At 31.2% G+C, this 17,393-nt stretch overlaps 2 protein-coding genes, 1 non-coding gene and 1 pseudogene across 4 annotated transcripts; 1 reads left to right on the top strand and 3 right to left on the bottom strand.

Moving 5' to 3' along the window:
• Positions 1-1,336: 1,336 nt before the first annotated feature.
• Positions 1,337-5,484, bottom strand: LOC129876465 (transcription initiation factor IIB-2-like). Of its 2 annotated transcripts, none has more exons than XM_055951916.1 (7): positions 4,997-5,484; positions 4,205-4,229; positions 3,213-3,342; positions 3,004-3,134; positions 2,812-2,900; positions 2,148-2,227; positions 1,337-1,917 (listed from the first exon to the last, which is right to left on the bottom strand). In XM_055951916.1, exons 1-7 carry the CDS (start codon positions 5,338-5,340, stop codon positions 1,778-1,780), a joined length of 939 nt encoding a protein of 312 aa, XP_055807891.1. In that variant the 5' UTR covers positions 5,341-5,484; the 3' UTR covers positions 1,337-1,777. The 2 variants fall into 2 exon arrangements, with proteins under 2 accessions (XP_055807891.1, XP_055807890.1); XM_055951915.1 differs by having other exon boundaries at positions 1,337-1,920.
• A 3,966-nt stretch (positions 5,485-9,450) lies between these two features.
• On the bottom strand, positions 9,451-9,664 carry LOC129878015 (small nucleolar RNA U3). Its single transcript, XR_008763716.1, has one exon. It is a non-coding gene; the product is annotated as a small nucleolar RNA U3 (small nucleolar RNA).
• Positions 9,665-10,453: 789 nt separating this feature from the next.
• LOC129878016 (small nucleolar RNA U3) lies at positions 10,454-10,617 on the bottom strand (annotated as a pseudogene).
• Positions 10,618-15,022: 4,405 nt separating this feature from the next.
• Positions 15,023-17,105, top strand: LOC129876459 (heat stress transcription factor B-3-like). Its single transcript, XM_055951906.1, has 2 exons — positions 15,023-15,581; positions 16,459-17,105. Exons 1-2 carry the CDS (start codon positions 15,336-15,338, stop codon positions 16,921-16,923), a joined length of 711 nt encoding a protein of 236 aa, XP_055807881.1. The 5' UTR covers positions 15,023-15,335; the 3' UTR covers positions 16,924-17,105.
• The last annotated feature ends 288 nt before the right edge of the window (positions 17,106-17,393 follow it).

Genomic DNA, 17,393 nt, shown 5'->3' on the forward strand with positions numbered 1-17,393 from the left:
TTTTGACATTTGAATTACGGTATATTTCGATTTAATGCATTATGAATGTTCCTTTTAGATATTTTCAGCTTAAATTTTGAAAACGTTTTTTCATGTATTTTCAAACATTCATTAGGTAGATAAGTTAATTATACCTAAAGTTATTGTTACCTCCTTTAGCTATACACAATCTCGATAAGTTGTTAAACTTTGAGCATATTGTAATTGAGGTTAATGTGTATAACTAAAGAAGGTGCAGTAATAAATTTTATGTTGTTTCACTTATTTATATAACGTACGTGCAAATATTATTTTTCAAAATTCACTTATTTATATAACATATCATATTCAAGTGTGTGAATCAAATTAACTGACAAATTTAAGGACAATATACTCCTTGATACTTTTATATCACACCATATATACATGCAAAACGTGTGTTTGTTGTTCGATTTTAAAAACAATGAGTGTAACCATATCTGTCGTACAATTGATTCTTCAACATCTTAAAGATACATTTAAATAGTGTCTTGAAATTGAAGTTATTACTAGAATACATATAAGAAAGAATTTTAAGACACAATAAAAGGAGAATATGGCACGTCAAATCAATAATAAAACATAGAAGTGAAATAAATTTAAAACATCAAAATGATTTATGCAATAGGACATTCTTTTTCATTTGTTATAATAATGTTCGAGTAAATCAGCTCGTGCACATCTTGATTAATACAAATTTCTTTCTCCACGTAAACAAGACAAAGGATGGGAAGCCAAGTTAAGAATGATTGTATAGCAAGGAAGGGAAAAGTGGATTTGAAGGAACAAAAAAGAGATGAGCTAGTATAGGCCAATTATCATTAATATGATGTGTCAAAAGACGCAAGCAAATGGATAAGATATTAGAGCCAAATCTTTGATCATAAAAAAGGAGATAAGGGAAAAATGGATAAGATAATTACTATTAATATTTGCTTGACAAAGATGGACTCATGCTAAACATGAATACATTGCATATACTATTTGAAAAGATTATAAGTATTAAAGAATAGCTAGTTATTATTATTTTGATTTTTTAAATTAGTGAACTCTTGTAAAATTATGACTATTTAAAAGCTTGTAATAGTATATAATCACAAACATTTATATGTTGTTTAAGAACTATGATTTGCACTTTTAATAAAATTGTATAAGTTAGAGAAGTTTTGATAGTTTACACAAATTGTGAGGTTTTCATGTCTACCAGGGAAAAAACAATTTAAAAAATTCAATCACCTCAATCTCTTTTTGTGTGTATTGAAATACCACACAAAAAGCCTCTTCCCATAAGGTCGATTATATTGAAATACCAACAATCTCAGACTAATTCATTCAATCTTTATAAGAGCAAATTGATCAAAGTATCTCACCAATGAGAATATTTCAGAACAAGAAACGAACAACAGCAACATAGTTTGAAAACGTAAGTATCTCACCAAATGAAGGGATCCTTATGGAAAACGAGAACATTTCACTTTGCATGACAATGTTTAGCCATACAAGAATTGGACGATGGCCTATGGAATCTGTGATTGCTCAATAACATTCAAAAAAATATGGAATTGCCTATTTATGTTTGGGGTGGAGAGAAATGGAAAACAAAATAATATGGATTACTCTGGCCTACATGACCTATGGTGCCTTTGTTTCCAGAACACGGTAGCCAAAACTCCGATGTGTCTGATGTTTTCTCTGTTCAACTTCTTACAGATTTGAGGCCCTATAGCAGATTCATAGAGCTCAACGACTTAAGTTACCCTTATGCCTTTGGACTGCACAGGTTCTTAAGGTCCTTATCTTTGACATACCATTCTGGTATTATTTTGGAAGCATGAGGATAAAGATCCTTGTACGCGTTCTTGATAGTCCCTTCTGCAACTGTGGTTGCAATTGAGATATCTGCTGCACGCACAAACTGTTCAGATGTATATACAGAAGTACCATATACAAGTACAGCCCAAGACTAAAAAGCAAATAGGCAACCCCACATGAAGAATTCACTTATGAAGCAATCATCAGTAGCCAGAGAAACTAGAAATGCACCATTGTGCACCTACTTAAGGAATGCATGAATGTAAAGCAGCCTCTTTGGCTCAAGATTGCACAAAGAGGAAGGTTGATTTTCTAACCTCGCAGAACGGGTTTCTTTGAATCTGAAAGTTGAGTTATCATATATATTATTGCTGCAGCAATCGATATAGGACTCCTCCTGCAAAAAGGAAAATAAATTTTAGGGATCTAATCCACCAACCTGATGTGCTTATAAACTTAGTTGCTAGTGATCTGAGTGATAACGGTCAATTCCCTCTTCTATTCCCTTTTAGCAATTCATTTACTGGTTAGAACTCCAAGAAAGAAACTAAAATCTAGTTGTGAAATGTCCACGAAAATCTCTTTAACGAGACTTGCAAATATTAGTCACTAAAATCAAAAACAGTGTCAGGGTGGAGCAGACAAGACGTTCAAGCAAGAAGTTAACTCGGTTGACAAAATATCTTCACCCCTATTAGCCATTGACTCAAAAGTTCTATCAATTTTATTTTTTTTCAAGAAATTAGAACTTATCTAAAGTTCCAGAACAGAATAATTGCCAAAATCAAATTTACGGAAGGTTCATTCAATATGAAAGAAGAGAATTCGAGCCACTGCAAAAATCAAGTAGTTCCCTCAAAAAGTTCACATGCACATCCTCAAAAACTGACTTTACCAGCCTCTACATTATTCTGTGGGGGCCAAGGTATGGGTTTACCATATTAAGAACATAATCAAACATACACAAACATAAATATGTACCTTATATCAAACTCTTCTGCCTTCTGAACAGTTTCTTGGACAACCTTAATTTCTTCATGGTTCATTCCAAGGTTAGAACAAAAACGTCTCTGAAAATCAAGAACAGTTCATGTTAGGATAGCATAAACGAATAGTCATATCACACTTACGCCCCCACAAAGAGGCCAGAACCTACATATTTAGTTCACTCACCAGATAGTCCCCAGCATGTATAGTTCCCATCTCCATTGATTCTCCCATTTCAACCTTCAATTGTTTCACAATGAACTCTTTTGCTCGGCCAATTTCCTTCTTACTAGCTCCATTGGCAATTGAGCAAATTTCTAAGCAACACCCAAACGTTTAGAGTTCACACAGAGGACTAAACTGTTAATCTACATGATCAGAAAACATTGCCACACCTTTTACAGTGCGGGGTTTGCCTTCTTGGCGGCATGCAATGTAGATACAAGCAGCGACGAGAGCATCAAGATTCCTGCCTCTTGTACACTTTTGGTCTTCCAGCCTCTTATATATCTCACTTGCTCGATCCTGCACAAGATCAAAGAAGACATACATCTCAAAACAATAAAAATAGATAGAAGACTTGGTGTTAACAATTAGTGCAAAAAAAAACTTTCAGCAATAAGGACTATCAGACTAATCCCAAAAAGAAGAGAAAATGAAGAGAAAAAGGCTATATCAAAATACTCGCTGGTATGGAGAAAAGATTGTAACAGATGACATCCCTTAACATATCAAGGGGATAACTCTGCAGCAACAAGACTATCAAAATTTGGCACTTTCACAAACACACAGTATACTTAGGCAGAGAAAACAAATGGTTTCTGTTTACTAAAGCAAAATAAGATGGACAAAACAGGGTCATAAGCTGCAATCAACATATAATTAACTTATAAAATAGCCAAAAGCACTAAGCAAGAGACGACAAAAAAAACACTTTAAAGATGTAAACACGCATGTAAATGAAGCGATGAAAACGCCAAATAGAAAGAAGTTGCATTGTCATATGCAGTGGCGGACCCAGGAATTTTATGAAGGGGGTTCAAAAAAAATTAAACACGCTAATCAGAAAAAAAATGTGCTTATTCGGATTCGAACCCGCGAGCTGAGACAAGCTAAGGCGAAATATTGAACCTCATTTGCCACTGAGCTAGTCCTTTGGCTTATGCTCAGGGGGTTCAATGTTAAATATATACACATAAATTAAAAAATTTATCTTATATATACAGTGTAATTTTTTAACGAAGGGGGTTCGGATGAACCCCCTCAACTACACGTGGGTCCGCCCCTGGTCATATGCTTCAACTGAAAAGGTGCAAGAGAAGCCAAGAAAGCAGTCAGATAATTATGCGGTGCCCAATTAACTTAAAAAAAATATTAGAGAACATACCTTTATAGTAGAAACAAGGCTCAACCTGTAAAACATAGAGAGAGAAAACTCAGCTCAATCAATGCATAAAAATTTCCAACCTTTCTAAAATTAAAATTAATGATACAGCTCCCTTAAACCAGTATTATCACTTCACAGGTAGTTGTAACAAAAGGCTAACTCGATTGCCATCTCAAGGAGCATTGGAAGGACAAGTGTAAATACAGCACCAAACCAATCAAATTTAAATCCACACATCATCCCACAAATGTCTTCCCTCCAAAAAGCTTAATGGGGGAAGGAAGAAAAGCGATACAATTTTACTCTTCAAATTAGCCATCTTACATATTCAATTTCATTACCAGATTCTCTAAGATATAACCTATTCGATACCAATAGCCAATATCACACAATTCCTGAAATCCTATCAGTGATCACAAATACCAATTTGCACTATCACACAAGCCCTGAAATCCAATCAGTGATCATAAAAATAAGCTCACTTTCATCTTCTAACTCTCTCCTTTTCCTCCTCCTCCTACCACACATCAATCAGAAGCTAGTTGTCAGCTATATAAATCCTCCTATATCAAATCAGATCCATTCGAACCTGATTCATTTCAATACCCAATCGTATAGATTCTCTAAATTTCACACTTAAAACATGTACTGGCATACATATATCTAAACAAACTAAAACTCACAAATTCATAACCTATCATAAGTAAATTATACAACTAAGTGTTCATAAAACAAAACTCAGTAGGGTTCATAAGAAACAAAATGAAAGGTAAGGAGCAACAGGTAACCGACCTATCAGCCATGGTAGCAATGGACTTAAAAGCCAAAACAATAGCACGGTCAGGATCACCACCACGATTCTGCAACCTAGCAAGAGAACCATCCCCATTACTACCATTAGGCCCTTTAGAAATCACTGTAGAAAGAGCCGCATCACCGAGTAACGGGTTAACGGGTCCTCCAACACGATTCGGGTCATCACCACCCGACTCATCAGCAAAAGTACGCCACTCAGATGTTTCATCAATTGAACGAGATTCCAACACCAGCCCACACTCCGAGCAAACCGTATCGCCGGCGGCGTGGTCAAAAACCACCTCCGTGTTCCGCTTGCAGTCCGAACAGTACGTATCCATTTTAAAACGGTTACGACCCGATTCAATCGTTGATGCCGGAAAACCTACAGATTATGATTCCGGCAACGATGATCGGGAAAGGGTACCGGGGTTTTTGGGTTTCTCTCTCTCCAAAATTGTGCTTAGTTACGGAGAGGAGTAAGAAAAAATAGGAAGGGTCAAAGGGGTATTTATAGACCTAAATTCGGAATGCGGGTCGGTAGAAGTGTATTCGGTAGGGACCATTTACTATAATTTTTTCCTTAAAAGAAATGAAAAAGAAAAAGGTACAAGACACGGTTTCTGATAGACCTTCGACTTAAGAAAAGCATATTAAACTCAAGTATCAAAAGAAAATACAATGATGAAAAAAAATGTGTTAAAGATAAAGGAGAAAAACAATAGCTGAATGACAAAAAAGATGTAACTGAAGCAAAGAAATAAAACAACAGATAATAAAATAACATAGAAATAAGAAAATTAGACAATGCTCAATAATCTATTAACATTCTATCATAGTCTGATTAAATAAGAAAAAATATACCTAATAATTTGGATGACAGACATCATATTATTCTGAATCCCTCTTTTGATCTCCAAATATTGCGCTCCCCATCCAAAAGCTCGACTGAAAAATAAGATTGACTTTTTCAACCGCTCCAACATTCATTCCCTTCATGCTTCACCAGATGAGTTTATCCGGCAGTTGGAATTTAGTTTGATTTGCTACTTTTGTTTGTGTCTGTCGGCTAATTCTATTGTCTGTCGATTACTGAAACTTTTCTTATCGATAGTCAGTTAGAGTTATTTAATACATAGATAAAACAATCGAAAAGTGTGTAACCTAATATGAATATCATCTATGTTCAAAAACAAAAGTCTACCATTATTGGTGCACAAAATTTCAAGCCGAGGATTTATCGAAAATAACCTCTCTATTTTTTATAAAAATAAAGTGTGTACATTTTATTCTTTTCAAACCCCACTTTATAGAGTTAAACTAAATATACTATTATTACATTAGTGCACAAAATTTGAGTTATCACCCATATCACTAGATTATAAATTTAATAGTCCACTATTTGGTTTAAAACAAGAAAAAGGGATCTCTTCTTATGTTTATTGGACATACAAAATTATTAGTAGTATTTTTTTTATTTACTTGTCCATTTTTTGTTTACAATCTTTACTCTAATAGGATGAATACTAATTTGTTTCTCTTTAATATTTTTCCTAATCAGCATATAATGGGACTACACCAAGGATGGAAAGGTTGTTACTCATAAATTGACAAATATAGTAAAATTATCAAAATTTGATTGATGAATCAAATTATGAAATGTTGTTTCTTGATTTTTTTTCAACACTTGACAAATTTAGTAAATTTATCAAAATATGATTAATCATAGGATGGAAGGTTATTGTTTGATTAATGTGAAGTATTTTTTTTTGTAATGAAAACATACCACAATGCAAAAAAAAAATTAAATGAAACATACCATACCGATAACAAAATCCAATAAATCAAATAATAAAAGGTCATTACTTGATAATTTCAATATTTGAAACGTGCCATAAAATCGTAAAAATATTCGTTAAATGAAAAGTTCTAGCTAGATTAATTTTAAACAATTGAAACGTGCGATGTATAGGCATCAAAGTTTTATAATAAATTGCATTGCTGTGTATTCTTTCTTAGACTACTAGAAATATCATGTACATATTGTGTTAGTGATTTTGCGGGTCAATTAATTTTGTAGTTACTTTAGTTTATAAATATGTTTTTAGTTTTATGTCTATTTCTAAAAGATTTTTTTACAAAAAGTAGAAGTGTCAAAAATTCGCACAAGAATTTTTTGTAAGATCATTTTCTATTATTTAAATTATAAATCTATGGCTTCAATGCGTATGAATGAAATTGTTTTTAAGGGGAAAAAAAACTCTATAGTTAGTACTACGTGCAAAAAGAAACTTCATAGCAATTTCCATTGTCAAAACATGAGAATAAAAGAAAAGGTGTAATTTGAGGTTGTAACAAATAATTGGCTTTTATATAAGTGCCAATAAGAGAAGGAATATTCCTTGTCATAATTTGATCAATTGCTTTGTTTATTTTGTTTTTTTATTATTGTTATTTTGCTTTAATTATACTTTTTTTTAATCGAGAGTAAACAATTTTTTTATTTCATAAAGATATAAATAAGGTTTGTGTATAGTATATAACTATATATTATTATATATTTTTTCTTAGACGGCATTCTATTAATTTTACTGTCCGACTCTTTCGAACGATATAGAAATACATAAAACATACATATATTAACTTAATATTTAAAATTAAGAATTAAAATTATTAGAAATGTACAATTTTGAAACTTATAATAGTTATGTATTTGTAACATATAATTTAATCAATTGTCAACACAAGTTGTAACTTCCTTCTTTAATAACACAAGTTGTAACTTATTCAATTGAGACAAAGCTTGGTGTTCCACATAATAATTTCATGTTATCTCCAACTACAAATATTAAAAGAAAAAAAGGAAAAAAAAACAAAACAAATAGAGAAAACAAATTGAAAATTAAAAAAAATGGGTTGTTTCATTTAATTAATACCCATTTGCATTTTATTTTGAACGAATTCTCAATATTGAGTAATTTCCAGGCAAAAGTGTATAATTCTTTTTCACATTACAAAGTGAACATAAATTAAATGGTGACACGAAAAATAAATATTTATGCACTTTGCCCGACAGGACATGGCGCAGTTACAGCTTACGGAGGACATGACCTTAGATAGGAGGGTGTGGAGGACCCACATTAGGGTAGAAGGCTAGTTCATAGTCTCGTTATTCTTCTCTATTCATAGGTGTAGTAGTGTATTACGATCTCTTGCGCTTTGACTTCTGATTTCTGTTATTATTTATTACTTTCTATGCTTTGATTACTCAATTTTACCTGTGACGCTTTCATTATTTATTTAATCGTTATTTGTTATTAGTATTTATTTATTTGTATTTATTTGTTATCTATTCGTTATTTGTTTGTTGTTTTTCTCATAAAGCTTTTAATTTTCTATTCTTATCTAACATTTTTTATGCATTTATGCTTTTACTGAGCTGAGGGTCTCCAGGAAACTGCCGTCCTACCTTGGTAGGAGTAAGGTCTGTGTACATTCTACCCTTCTCAGACCCCATGTTGTGGGATTTCACTGGGTTGTTGTTGTTGTTTGCCCGACAGGGAAAGAGTGGTTCATGTGGGCCGTAAGGTTGGTGTTTTGGACACATTAGCCGCCAACCCTATTTGACATGGGCTTGCTATAAACTAAGTCCAAAGATGTGGGGCTATAATTTTGGCCCACCAGAGTTATTAGTTGAATTGGACTAATTACTTTTATCAAAAGGATTGGTTCCGAATGAGAACGAATTTAACGAGATTAATCTAATCTTAGTTCAAACTATAGTAATTTTCTGTGACGCTCGTGATTGAAGGGTAATTAGACATATGAGAGTACGTTACACACAATGACTGATCTAGGTTAGCAAATCTTTGAAGAAGGATGCACATGATATCTTAAGCTAATCACATACATAATGTGAAAATAAAGTATAAAACTTTACAAGGCATAATTCAAATTTTCATAACACACATTTTTGAATTTGATAATAACATTATCACGAAAGACAAATTATATATTAAATTATATATTGAATCAAAGTGAACAATATATGCCATGAGTTTAGATCATGATTTTATTATACCAAAGTCGAATGGGCCATATAAGATGGCAGGACATGACTCCTTAAGGGTGGAGGTACATGACGCACATGATGGAGTAGCTGAGAAGGAGTTATCTTAGGCGAGTTAGTTACATTTTAGAATTAAAGGAAAAAGTGAAGAATTTTATAAGTTATCAAACAAATCCACTCAACAAAATAACCAAATGGTGATGACTATATCACCCGTTGACATGTAATATTTGAGTCAAAACATACATGCGGCCAAGAACTTCTTCAAGGTGGAAAATGAATTATGTAACACCAATTGTCAACTTTTCTTATTTTCCTTACTTCTTAAACTTCCAAACAAACTTTTAATAAAAATGAAGACGAACTTTTAATAAAACTGAAGAGTCTGTCAGACAACCATTAGGCCATCCCAGCAGCACCGATGGGCGCTGAGAACGATCATCTACGGTACCATGACCCGAGAGCCATGGATGCTGTTAATCACGCTCTGGTCTAATGATTATAATTCATCCACCAAACTTGGTTTCCTGTCTCCTTAGAAATCAAGGATACAGTGGTACGAGCCTATAGAACAGATCCTGTTCAAGTAAGGTCGTGACAATCAATGTCACTGTTCGATATTAAAAAGAGTCTTATACTGCTATGTTTCAGCGATGTGGGACAAAGATGTACTGATTAGATGGGTTATATGTGAAATGTATCCCAGTAATTTCATAAAAGGAAAAAATTTATAAATACACAACTTATTTTATTATATTTTTTTAATTTTTTTATCATTTGAAAAAATTACAAAAATTCCTGCTCTTTCCTTTTCTCTGATACATCACTGTACGCGATATATCGGTCGGATATATATCACTTTATGTGATGTATTAGGACGTCAGATACATCACTTTACATGATGTATCAGTCGGATACATCGTTTACGTGATGTATTAGCCTATCAGGATGTCGGATATATCATTTTACGCGATGAATCAGTCACGTGATGTATCCGAATTCCATAAAAAGAAAGAAATTTCGGATAGTTCTTAAAAGAGTAAAGATAAAGTGTAATTGAGAAGAATCATTATGAAATTTAGGTAAAATTTACTTGATAAAATGCCTGCAAGAGAATATATGATTTCTCGTAAATTTAGAAGTTTAACTTTCGAGATATAGATTGATATATGTTACTACTTTTTTTAAAGATTGATATATGTTCTAAGTTCAAAAGCTATCAACTTAATTTATCCTAAATAAGAACATAATCTATTTTGGAAGGATAAAGTATTCATTTGTTGCCCAGAAAAATCATTTCGCTGTCTGAGCTCAACATAGCCATGGAAATAGTCATCAATGGTGAATATAGCAAGTAAAACTTGGGCAAAAAAGATTTAAATTCTATCAGAAAGCCATTAGACCATCTTAACACCGATGATGATTGGGGCTAAGAACAATCATCTACATCACGCTCTAGTCCAAAGGCCAACTTAGTTCCCTGTCTCCTTAGAACTCAAGGATACAATGGTATGAGCCTATAGAACAGATCCTGTTCAAGTAAGGCTGCGACATGAACTCCCACTACTCAATATTAAAAAGAATCTTCTACTGCCTTGTTTCACCGGTGTGGAAGAAAGGGTTTGTTTCTTTCTTTTGCAAATCGACTCTTTAGTAGCAATAAGTGAAACCTGCATTTTGTAATAGCAATTTGTATAAAACTTCAAATTGCAATGATGAAGGCAGTTAACCACCTTTAGTTTTTAAATCCATTATTGGGAAAAAAGGTCAAATGGCAAGGCAGCGCCGTACGCCCATTTGGGGTTCTCATGGAGTATAGCTCTCACATCCAAATATTTGATTGAGGAAAGGGAAACTCCTGTGAAGCTCTGGCGGAAAGGGCTGCCAGTCTGTATGCAGAATTCTTCGAATAAGCGTTGACTAATTCCGAAACTTGAGATCTTTACTTTTAGTAACGAATGAAAAGAAGCTCTTTGAGCTTTCTTTCCTAGCGACTTATGCGATGGTCGGCTTTGTAAAACTTTTCAAATCTTACTTTCCTCTCCCCTTTATTAAGTGAAAAGTACTAATCAACATTCTATAAGTGACTTGATTAAGTGTACGAAGGTTTTCTTTTCTTGTAGCCGACCTATTATGCATCCCTTCATTTGCACTTCCCGAAATTAGTCAAACGGAATTTCATTTAATCACTAATCCTTCTTTCTAACATATTGATTCTGAATGTTTGTGGTTGATAAAGTCAAACATTTCTAGAACAACATTTTATTATAAAACGATGTGTTTATCTAACTTTGATAATAACATTACATTTGCAATTTTTGAATCTGTATATCGTATTAAATATAAAAGTTTTTAGTTTAACTATCCTTACTCTTAAGAATATAAATCTAAAATGGTAAGAGTCATCAAGGGTGTATTTTAATGTAGCAAAAAAGACTGGAGAGTCTGTTAGGGACCAAGATCGATCATCAAGGGCCATGGAAGTTGTTAATCACAATCTGATCTAATTAACCATGATTCATCCACTAGACTTAGTTTCTGGTCTCCTTAGAAATCAAGAATATAGTTGTACGAGTGTATAGAACAGATTCTGTTCAAGTATGGTTTTGACATGTACTCCCGCTGCTCAATATTAAAAAGACCTTTCTACCTCGTTGTTTCATCGTTGTGGGACGACTGGACTGCCCTTATTATTCTCTTAGCATGTGTTAGATTAGTGAATAATATTGAAACAATATTTACTTTGATTAAGTCTTTCTTTCTCTACACTTCAAGTCCATTTTGCTCTTGAAGTGAGCTTGAGTTTGCCTGATCGTCTGTAGGATTAGCAAAACATTAATACGAATATAGAGTCTGAACAAAAGTTTACTAGATTTTGCCGAACCTAATCCTAATTATGAGTAGAACAAGGAAAATAATGAAGGAATTGGAGACATTGTTGTTGGAAAATAATAGTGATGTGACAAAATGACCTTAATTTCTCAATTTCTAGAACTTCTTTGTCCAAATAAGAAGATTTAATCCATGAGCTCCATTCACACATATATCTGTCTCTTTCAAAGAAGGTGTTCAAATGGGAAAAGGAAAAGGTTATGATTGGTGAAATATCTAACGGCAGAAGAGTGATTTACTCTCTTTCCGTGACACATTTTTCTTCAAATTAACTTTATGCTTTTTATTTATCTCTTAATGAGACGTTTTCATAACCATTACATATAAATTATTATAGCATATTTAAGGTCATAAAATCTTAATGGGATGTTTTCAAAAAAAATATATTTCTTCATTAGTTTCGTCCCAATAAAATTATGTCACATTAAAAATAAAAAATAAAAAGGAAACAACAAAGTTTTCATTATGAGGTGGGGTTCAAGTTGAAATTCAGCTGGTTGAATTGTAATGTATTATATGTAGAATTTTCTAATATGTCTAAGTACCATGAATGAATTTTTTGGACCCCCCCTTAATTATCCAATGGATTAATAATTGCACAAACAACAATTGGTGTGTGAATGATTACACTTTAATTTCCTAAATTAGGCTAAGCACAAATTAATGAAAATTTGTATTGAGTAGTAATACAAATTTCTCACTAATGCCCAATAAAAATTTTGAAATAGCAATAACATCGTCTCAATCCCAAACAAATTAATAATCAACTCACAAAAAAAGGTAAATAATCTAATTTCTTTTTCATATCTCTCAAAGAATTTTGAAATAGCAATATCATCGTCTCGATCCCAAACAAATTAATAATCAACTCGCAAAAAAAGATAAATAATCTAATTTCTTTTTTATATCTCTCAAAAAATTTTAAAATAGCAATATCATCGTCTCGATTCCAAACAAATTAATAATCAATTCATAAAAGAAAACAGATAATCTAATTTCTTTTTCATCTCTCTTTTTTTCCTGTTATGTAAAAGCAAAACCAGTTGTTAAAAAGCAGACAAAATATAAATCAATTCAGCCATCGAATACATGGACGCTGAAGTGACAATTTATTGTTTTTTTTTTTGGCCTATTGCTGATGGGTCAATCTTGTAAAACCACTATCTATAATAATATTTTAATAATATTACATCCGTCCATATTTTTGTGATACATTTGAAATTTCTAGAGATCATCAATTTTTTTTATTGATTGAAATTTTTTATATGTCATTTAAATATTTTAAATTATTAATTATTATGATTTACAGTAAAAAAATTTATAATTTTTAAATATTAAAATTTTATTTCAAATAACTTAAAATTTCTCTATTTGAATTCATGATCAAAATTTTAAAATTTAAATTTCGAAATTCTAACTATTTCACACATTGGAACAGAGAATAGCACTGATTTTACAGAGGCCCTACACGCTACTAGATTATTACTCAAATCATTTTTGACTTATGTTACATAATTTCAATCGTTTATAATTTTATTTTAAAAAAAAAATTAAATTTTATAATTTAAACATGTAATTACTATTTGACTATGACTTTTTTTTTGAAGATTGTGACTTTACAAATGCCATAACATTTCTGTAGTTATAAAAACTTCTAACTAATAATTTAAAGAAAAATATAAAGTTAATTATTTTTATAGATAAAAATCTGTCGTTCTTATTAAAATAAATTATACGAAATCAATGGCACATAAAGTCATAAACTATAAACTGAAACAAATGAAATGATATTTATCTGATGTAGATCCATTTATTTAATTAGTCCACGCTAATTATTTAGATATATCTAAATGGATGCTCATCTAGAAGATCTTAATTAATTTCTCAATCATTTATCTAGAAATTAAAAATAAGAAGAAAAGAAAGAGAGAAGAAAAGTGTACCAATGTATTACCAAGTGCTAAATTGCACTTTCATATGATTTATCATCTTCAGTTCTTCACTACTAAAAAAAACATTAAAATTAGATACGGAACTTCATCGTTAGTTCATCGCTAAGTAAAATTGATGATGTTTTACTGTTTAGCTATAAAATTTGTCCGTCGTTAAATTCAATTTTTTTTTAGTGCTGGTCACATCACAAATACTAGCTAGTTTTAGCATGATGATGTAGAATTTGTAGCCCTCTTTCTTACATTAAAAAGATTATTAATGAGTAAAACACTAATTTATTTTTTCTAGGATATGGTCACCAAATTCCACCAAAGCTAACAAAATAAGAAATAAAACACATTCTCTAGAAGAGAACTAATAACTAATTCAATACGCCGTCTAGAAGATGCACATGATTATGTTCTACACATTATTATATGTTATTAAAAAAAAAGAGAGAGACATTATTATATATTCCCAATTTGAAATAACAAGATTTTTCTTTATTTTTACACAAAATCACGATCTTGAAATAACATATCAACTTTACTTCTATTTAAATGGTAAAAAGGCAATGCATATTCACTACTACATATTCCACCAGTATTTTGTAGAAAAAGAGATACACAACACCTAGTATAAATATCGGTAATTACTATTATTCCGATTTCACATTTAATTTGTTTTAGAATATTTGACATTATATAAAGTCATTATACATCTTTTTTCTCAAATTTATAACCCTTACTGTTTTAATTAGTGAAGTGCTAATTAATTAAACGAGATGTTTAAGAAAGAACGAAGGGTGATTTAGGTAGATATTCTTAAGGTATTAAATATTTTTCTCAAGAAGAGTAAAAGACCTTGACATACATATATATATATATATGACCTAAAAGGCGCTTATATGATCTTATATTATGATAAGCTTTTATATAACAACATGACTGAATATTTTATATATGATTATCATGATATATTTAAGATCATAAATTTTAGTAGATTCATTTCTTTATTTATTTATTCAACTTTGATATCTAGTCAAACTTCGTCATAAATGTTATAGTATATGAAACCAAGTTCTCTTCTTATAGTTGTCCTCCTCCTACAACTATATAAGAAGAGGTAAGCATAAAAAATAATTTTCAAGAAATATTATTTGCTTCCTTTTTCATAACTCTCATGTCCCCAAAATATTCTCTCTTTCATTTCTCATGAACTTCGGATTTATGTTAGGTTTCTATTGTTGGGATTGGGGTTTCTTAACCGCCCTTCTACTCTTCTCCACTGTCTTTTTTCTTTAAACACCCTTTTTTTCTCCTTCGTGATTCAGATTTATAACCTTAGAGTTGAAGACGAAGAATGCTTACCATCTGAGTAAACTCCTCTCGTTTAAGTTGAATATATTTCTCGACGTTTTTTTTTTTTGGTGAATTTTTTTTAATGGGGGAATTAGAGGACCAATGTGAAAGGAATTTGTTAGAGTATGTAAGGAAGGCATCAACACCACCTTTCTTGCTAAAAACGTACATGTTGGTGGAGGATCCGGCGACGGACGATGTCATTTCTTGGAATTCTGATGGATCGGCTTTTATAGTCCGGCAGCCGGCGGAGTTTGCTAGAGATTTGCTTCCGACGCTTTTCAAACATAGCAACTTTTCTAGCTTTGTCCGGCAGCTCAATACCTATGTATGTTTACTATTCTCTCCCCCCCCCCCCCCCAAAAAAAAAAAAAAAAAAAAAAATTAACTTGTCAAATATTTATATTTTATATAATCATATCACTTATAAGATTATTATCTCATTTATTTGCTTAGTAAAAAGGATGAAAACAAATAGCGCTTTCCACATCTCACAATAAAACATAAATGTGCTTTATATATAAGTTATTATTATATTACATAACTTTGTTTTATTTTCAAGATTAAGAAGACATTACATGTAAATATCTTTTATATTACATGTTAATAAGTTTTGTTCTTTAAAAATGATTAATTAATTGACACACTTATTAATCGTTAGATATATAGCACGAGAAATGAGATGATTTGACATCACCAAGAGATATACTTTGTTGTCTTTCATGCATAGTGAATTATCGATGTTGCTATTGTTATTCTATAGTTTATGACAACCATAGTATATAAGGGTGAAATTAACAACAATATAATTATTATCCATATAATTGAAGTTTCTAAAGATATTCATTTGAATTTATGTTTAAGCTATGATGGTAAATTTACAATGAAATGATATATAAAATCAACAGATCTCAATTAATAAAATAGAATTATCTTTATATAAATTGTTGATAACAGTTCTAGATCTGATCCAAGGCATTATTAGTCAGTGCTTTGAAGTGTGTTAGCTCCTTAATAGTTTCTGTTATATACATCATCAATGTATATAAAAATACTATATAATACAAATTAAATCATAATTGAGACTAATAGCATACAATGACACAATATTTCTTATCCTAGAATCATATCTTTAATTTTGTTTGAATATAATTCTTGTGATTCCTTGATTAATTAAATTGATACTATATATTTCATATGATTAGGGCTTTCGTAAAATTACAACAAGTCAGTGGGAGTTCAGCAACGACTTGTTTCGTAAGGGAGACATGGATTTACTATGTGACATTCGTCGAAAAAAATCATGGACAAACAAACAACCTAACAAAAAAGAAAGTACAGATGAAGATCATAGGTCATCATCATCAACTTCTAATTCTTCATCATCGTTTGAGTACAATAGCCTTGTTGATGAGAATAAAAGGCTCAAAATGGAAAATGGAGAACTAAGCTCTGAGCTTTCACTAATAAATAAGAAATACAAGGAACTTATTGATATTGTGGCCATTTTGGCAAAAAAATCAAAAGAAGAAGAAAATGAAGGGCAAAAAGGTAAAAGGCCAATGTTGTTTGGTGTGAGGCTAGAAGTTAAAGAAGAGATGGAAAGGAAGAGAAAAAGAGTTGAGTTTAATGAAATTGCTAGTGTTTTTCTCTCTCAACTATGCAAATAAAATAGGCAAAAAAAGATCATATAGCAAAAGGAAAGGAAATATTTGGTGATTTTCTTTTCATATGTCTAATTTTAAATGTATAAAGTTATTCGATATGTCTGATAGGACAGACACAAGTTAGTCCAAACATCATCATATTAAATGTAAAAGTAAATGAATTATATATTTTTTAATTTAAATGCAAGTCTTTCATCTTTTCCAAACTTATAAAGAGTCATCACATTGATCTCTTTGTAATATGATATAGAAAACTTAATTATAAACATTGATAATGTAAAATATAATCAATAGTTTTTATCTATTGTAATAAAGAATTATCTATCTTATTGTCAAGATTAGATTACAAAGTATTTCACTTTTATATGTGAAAAGGTAGTTTAGCTTGTAAGTTTTTTCGAGTGACTTGATAATACTTTTCCCATAATATTAATGTATTAAAACGGGGAGCTTATATTATGTGCACAAGAAAA

Source organism: Solanum dulcamara, chromosome 12 (assembly GCF_947179165.1).
Source record: "Solanum dulcamara chromosome 12, daSolDulc1.2, whole genome shotgun sequence".
Taxonomy (NCBI): domain Eukaryota; kingdom Viridiplantae; phylum Streptophyta; class Magnoliopsida; order Solanales; family Solanaceae; genus Solanum; species Solanum dulcamara.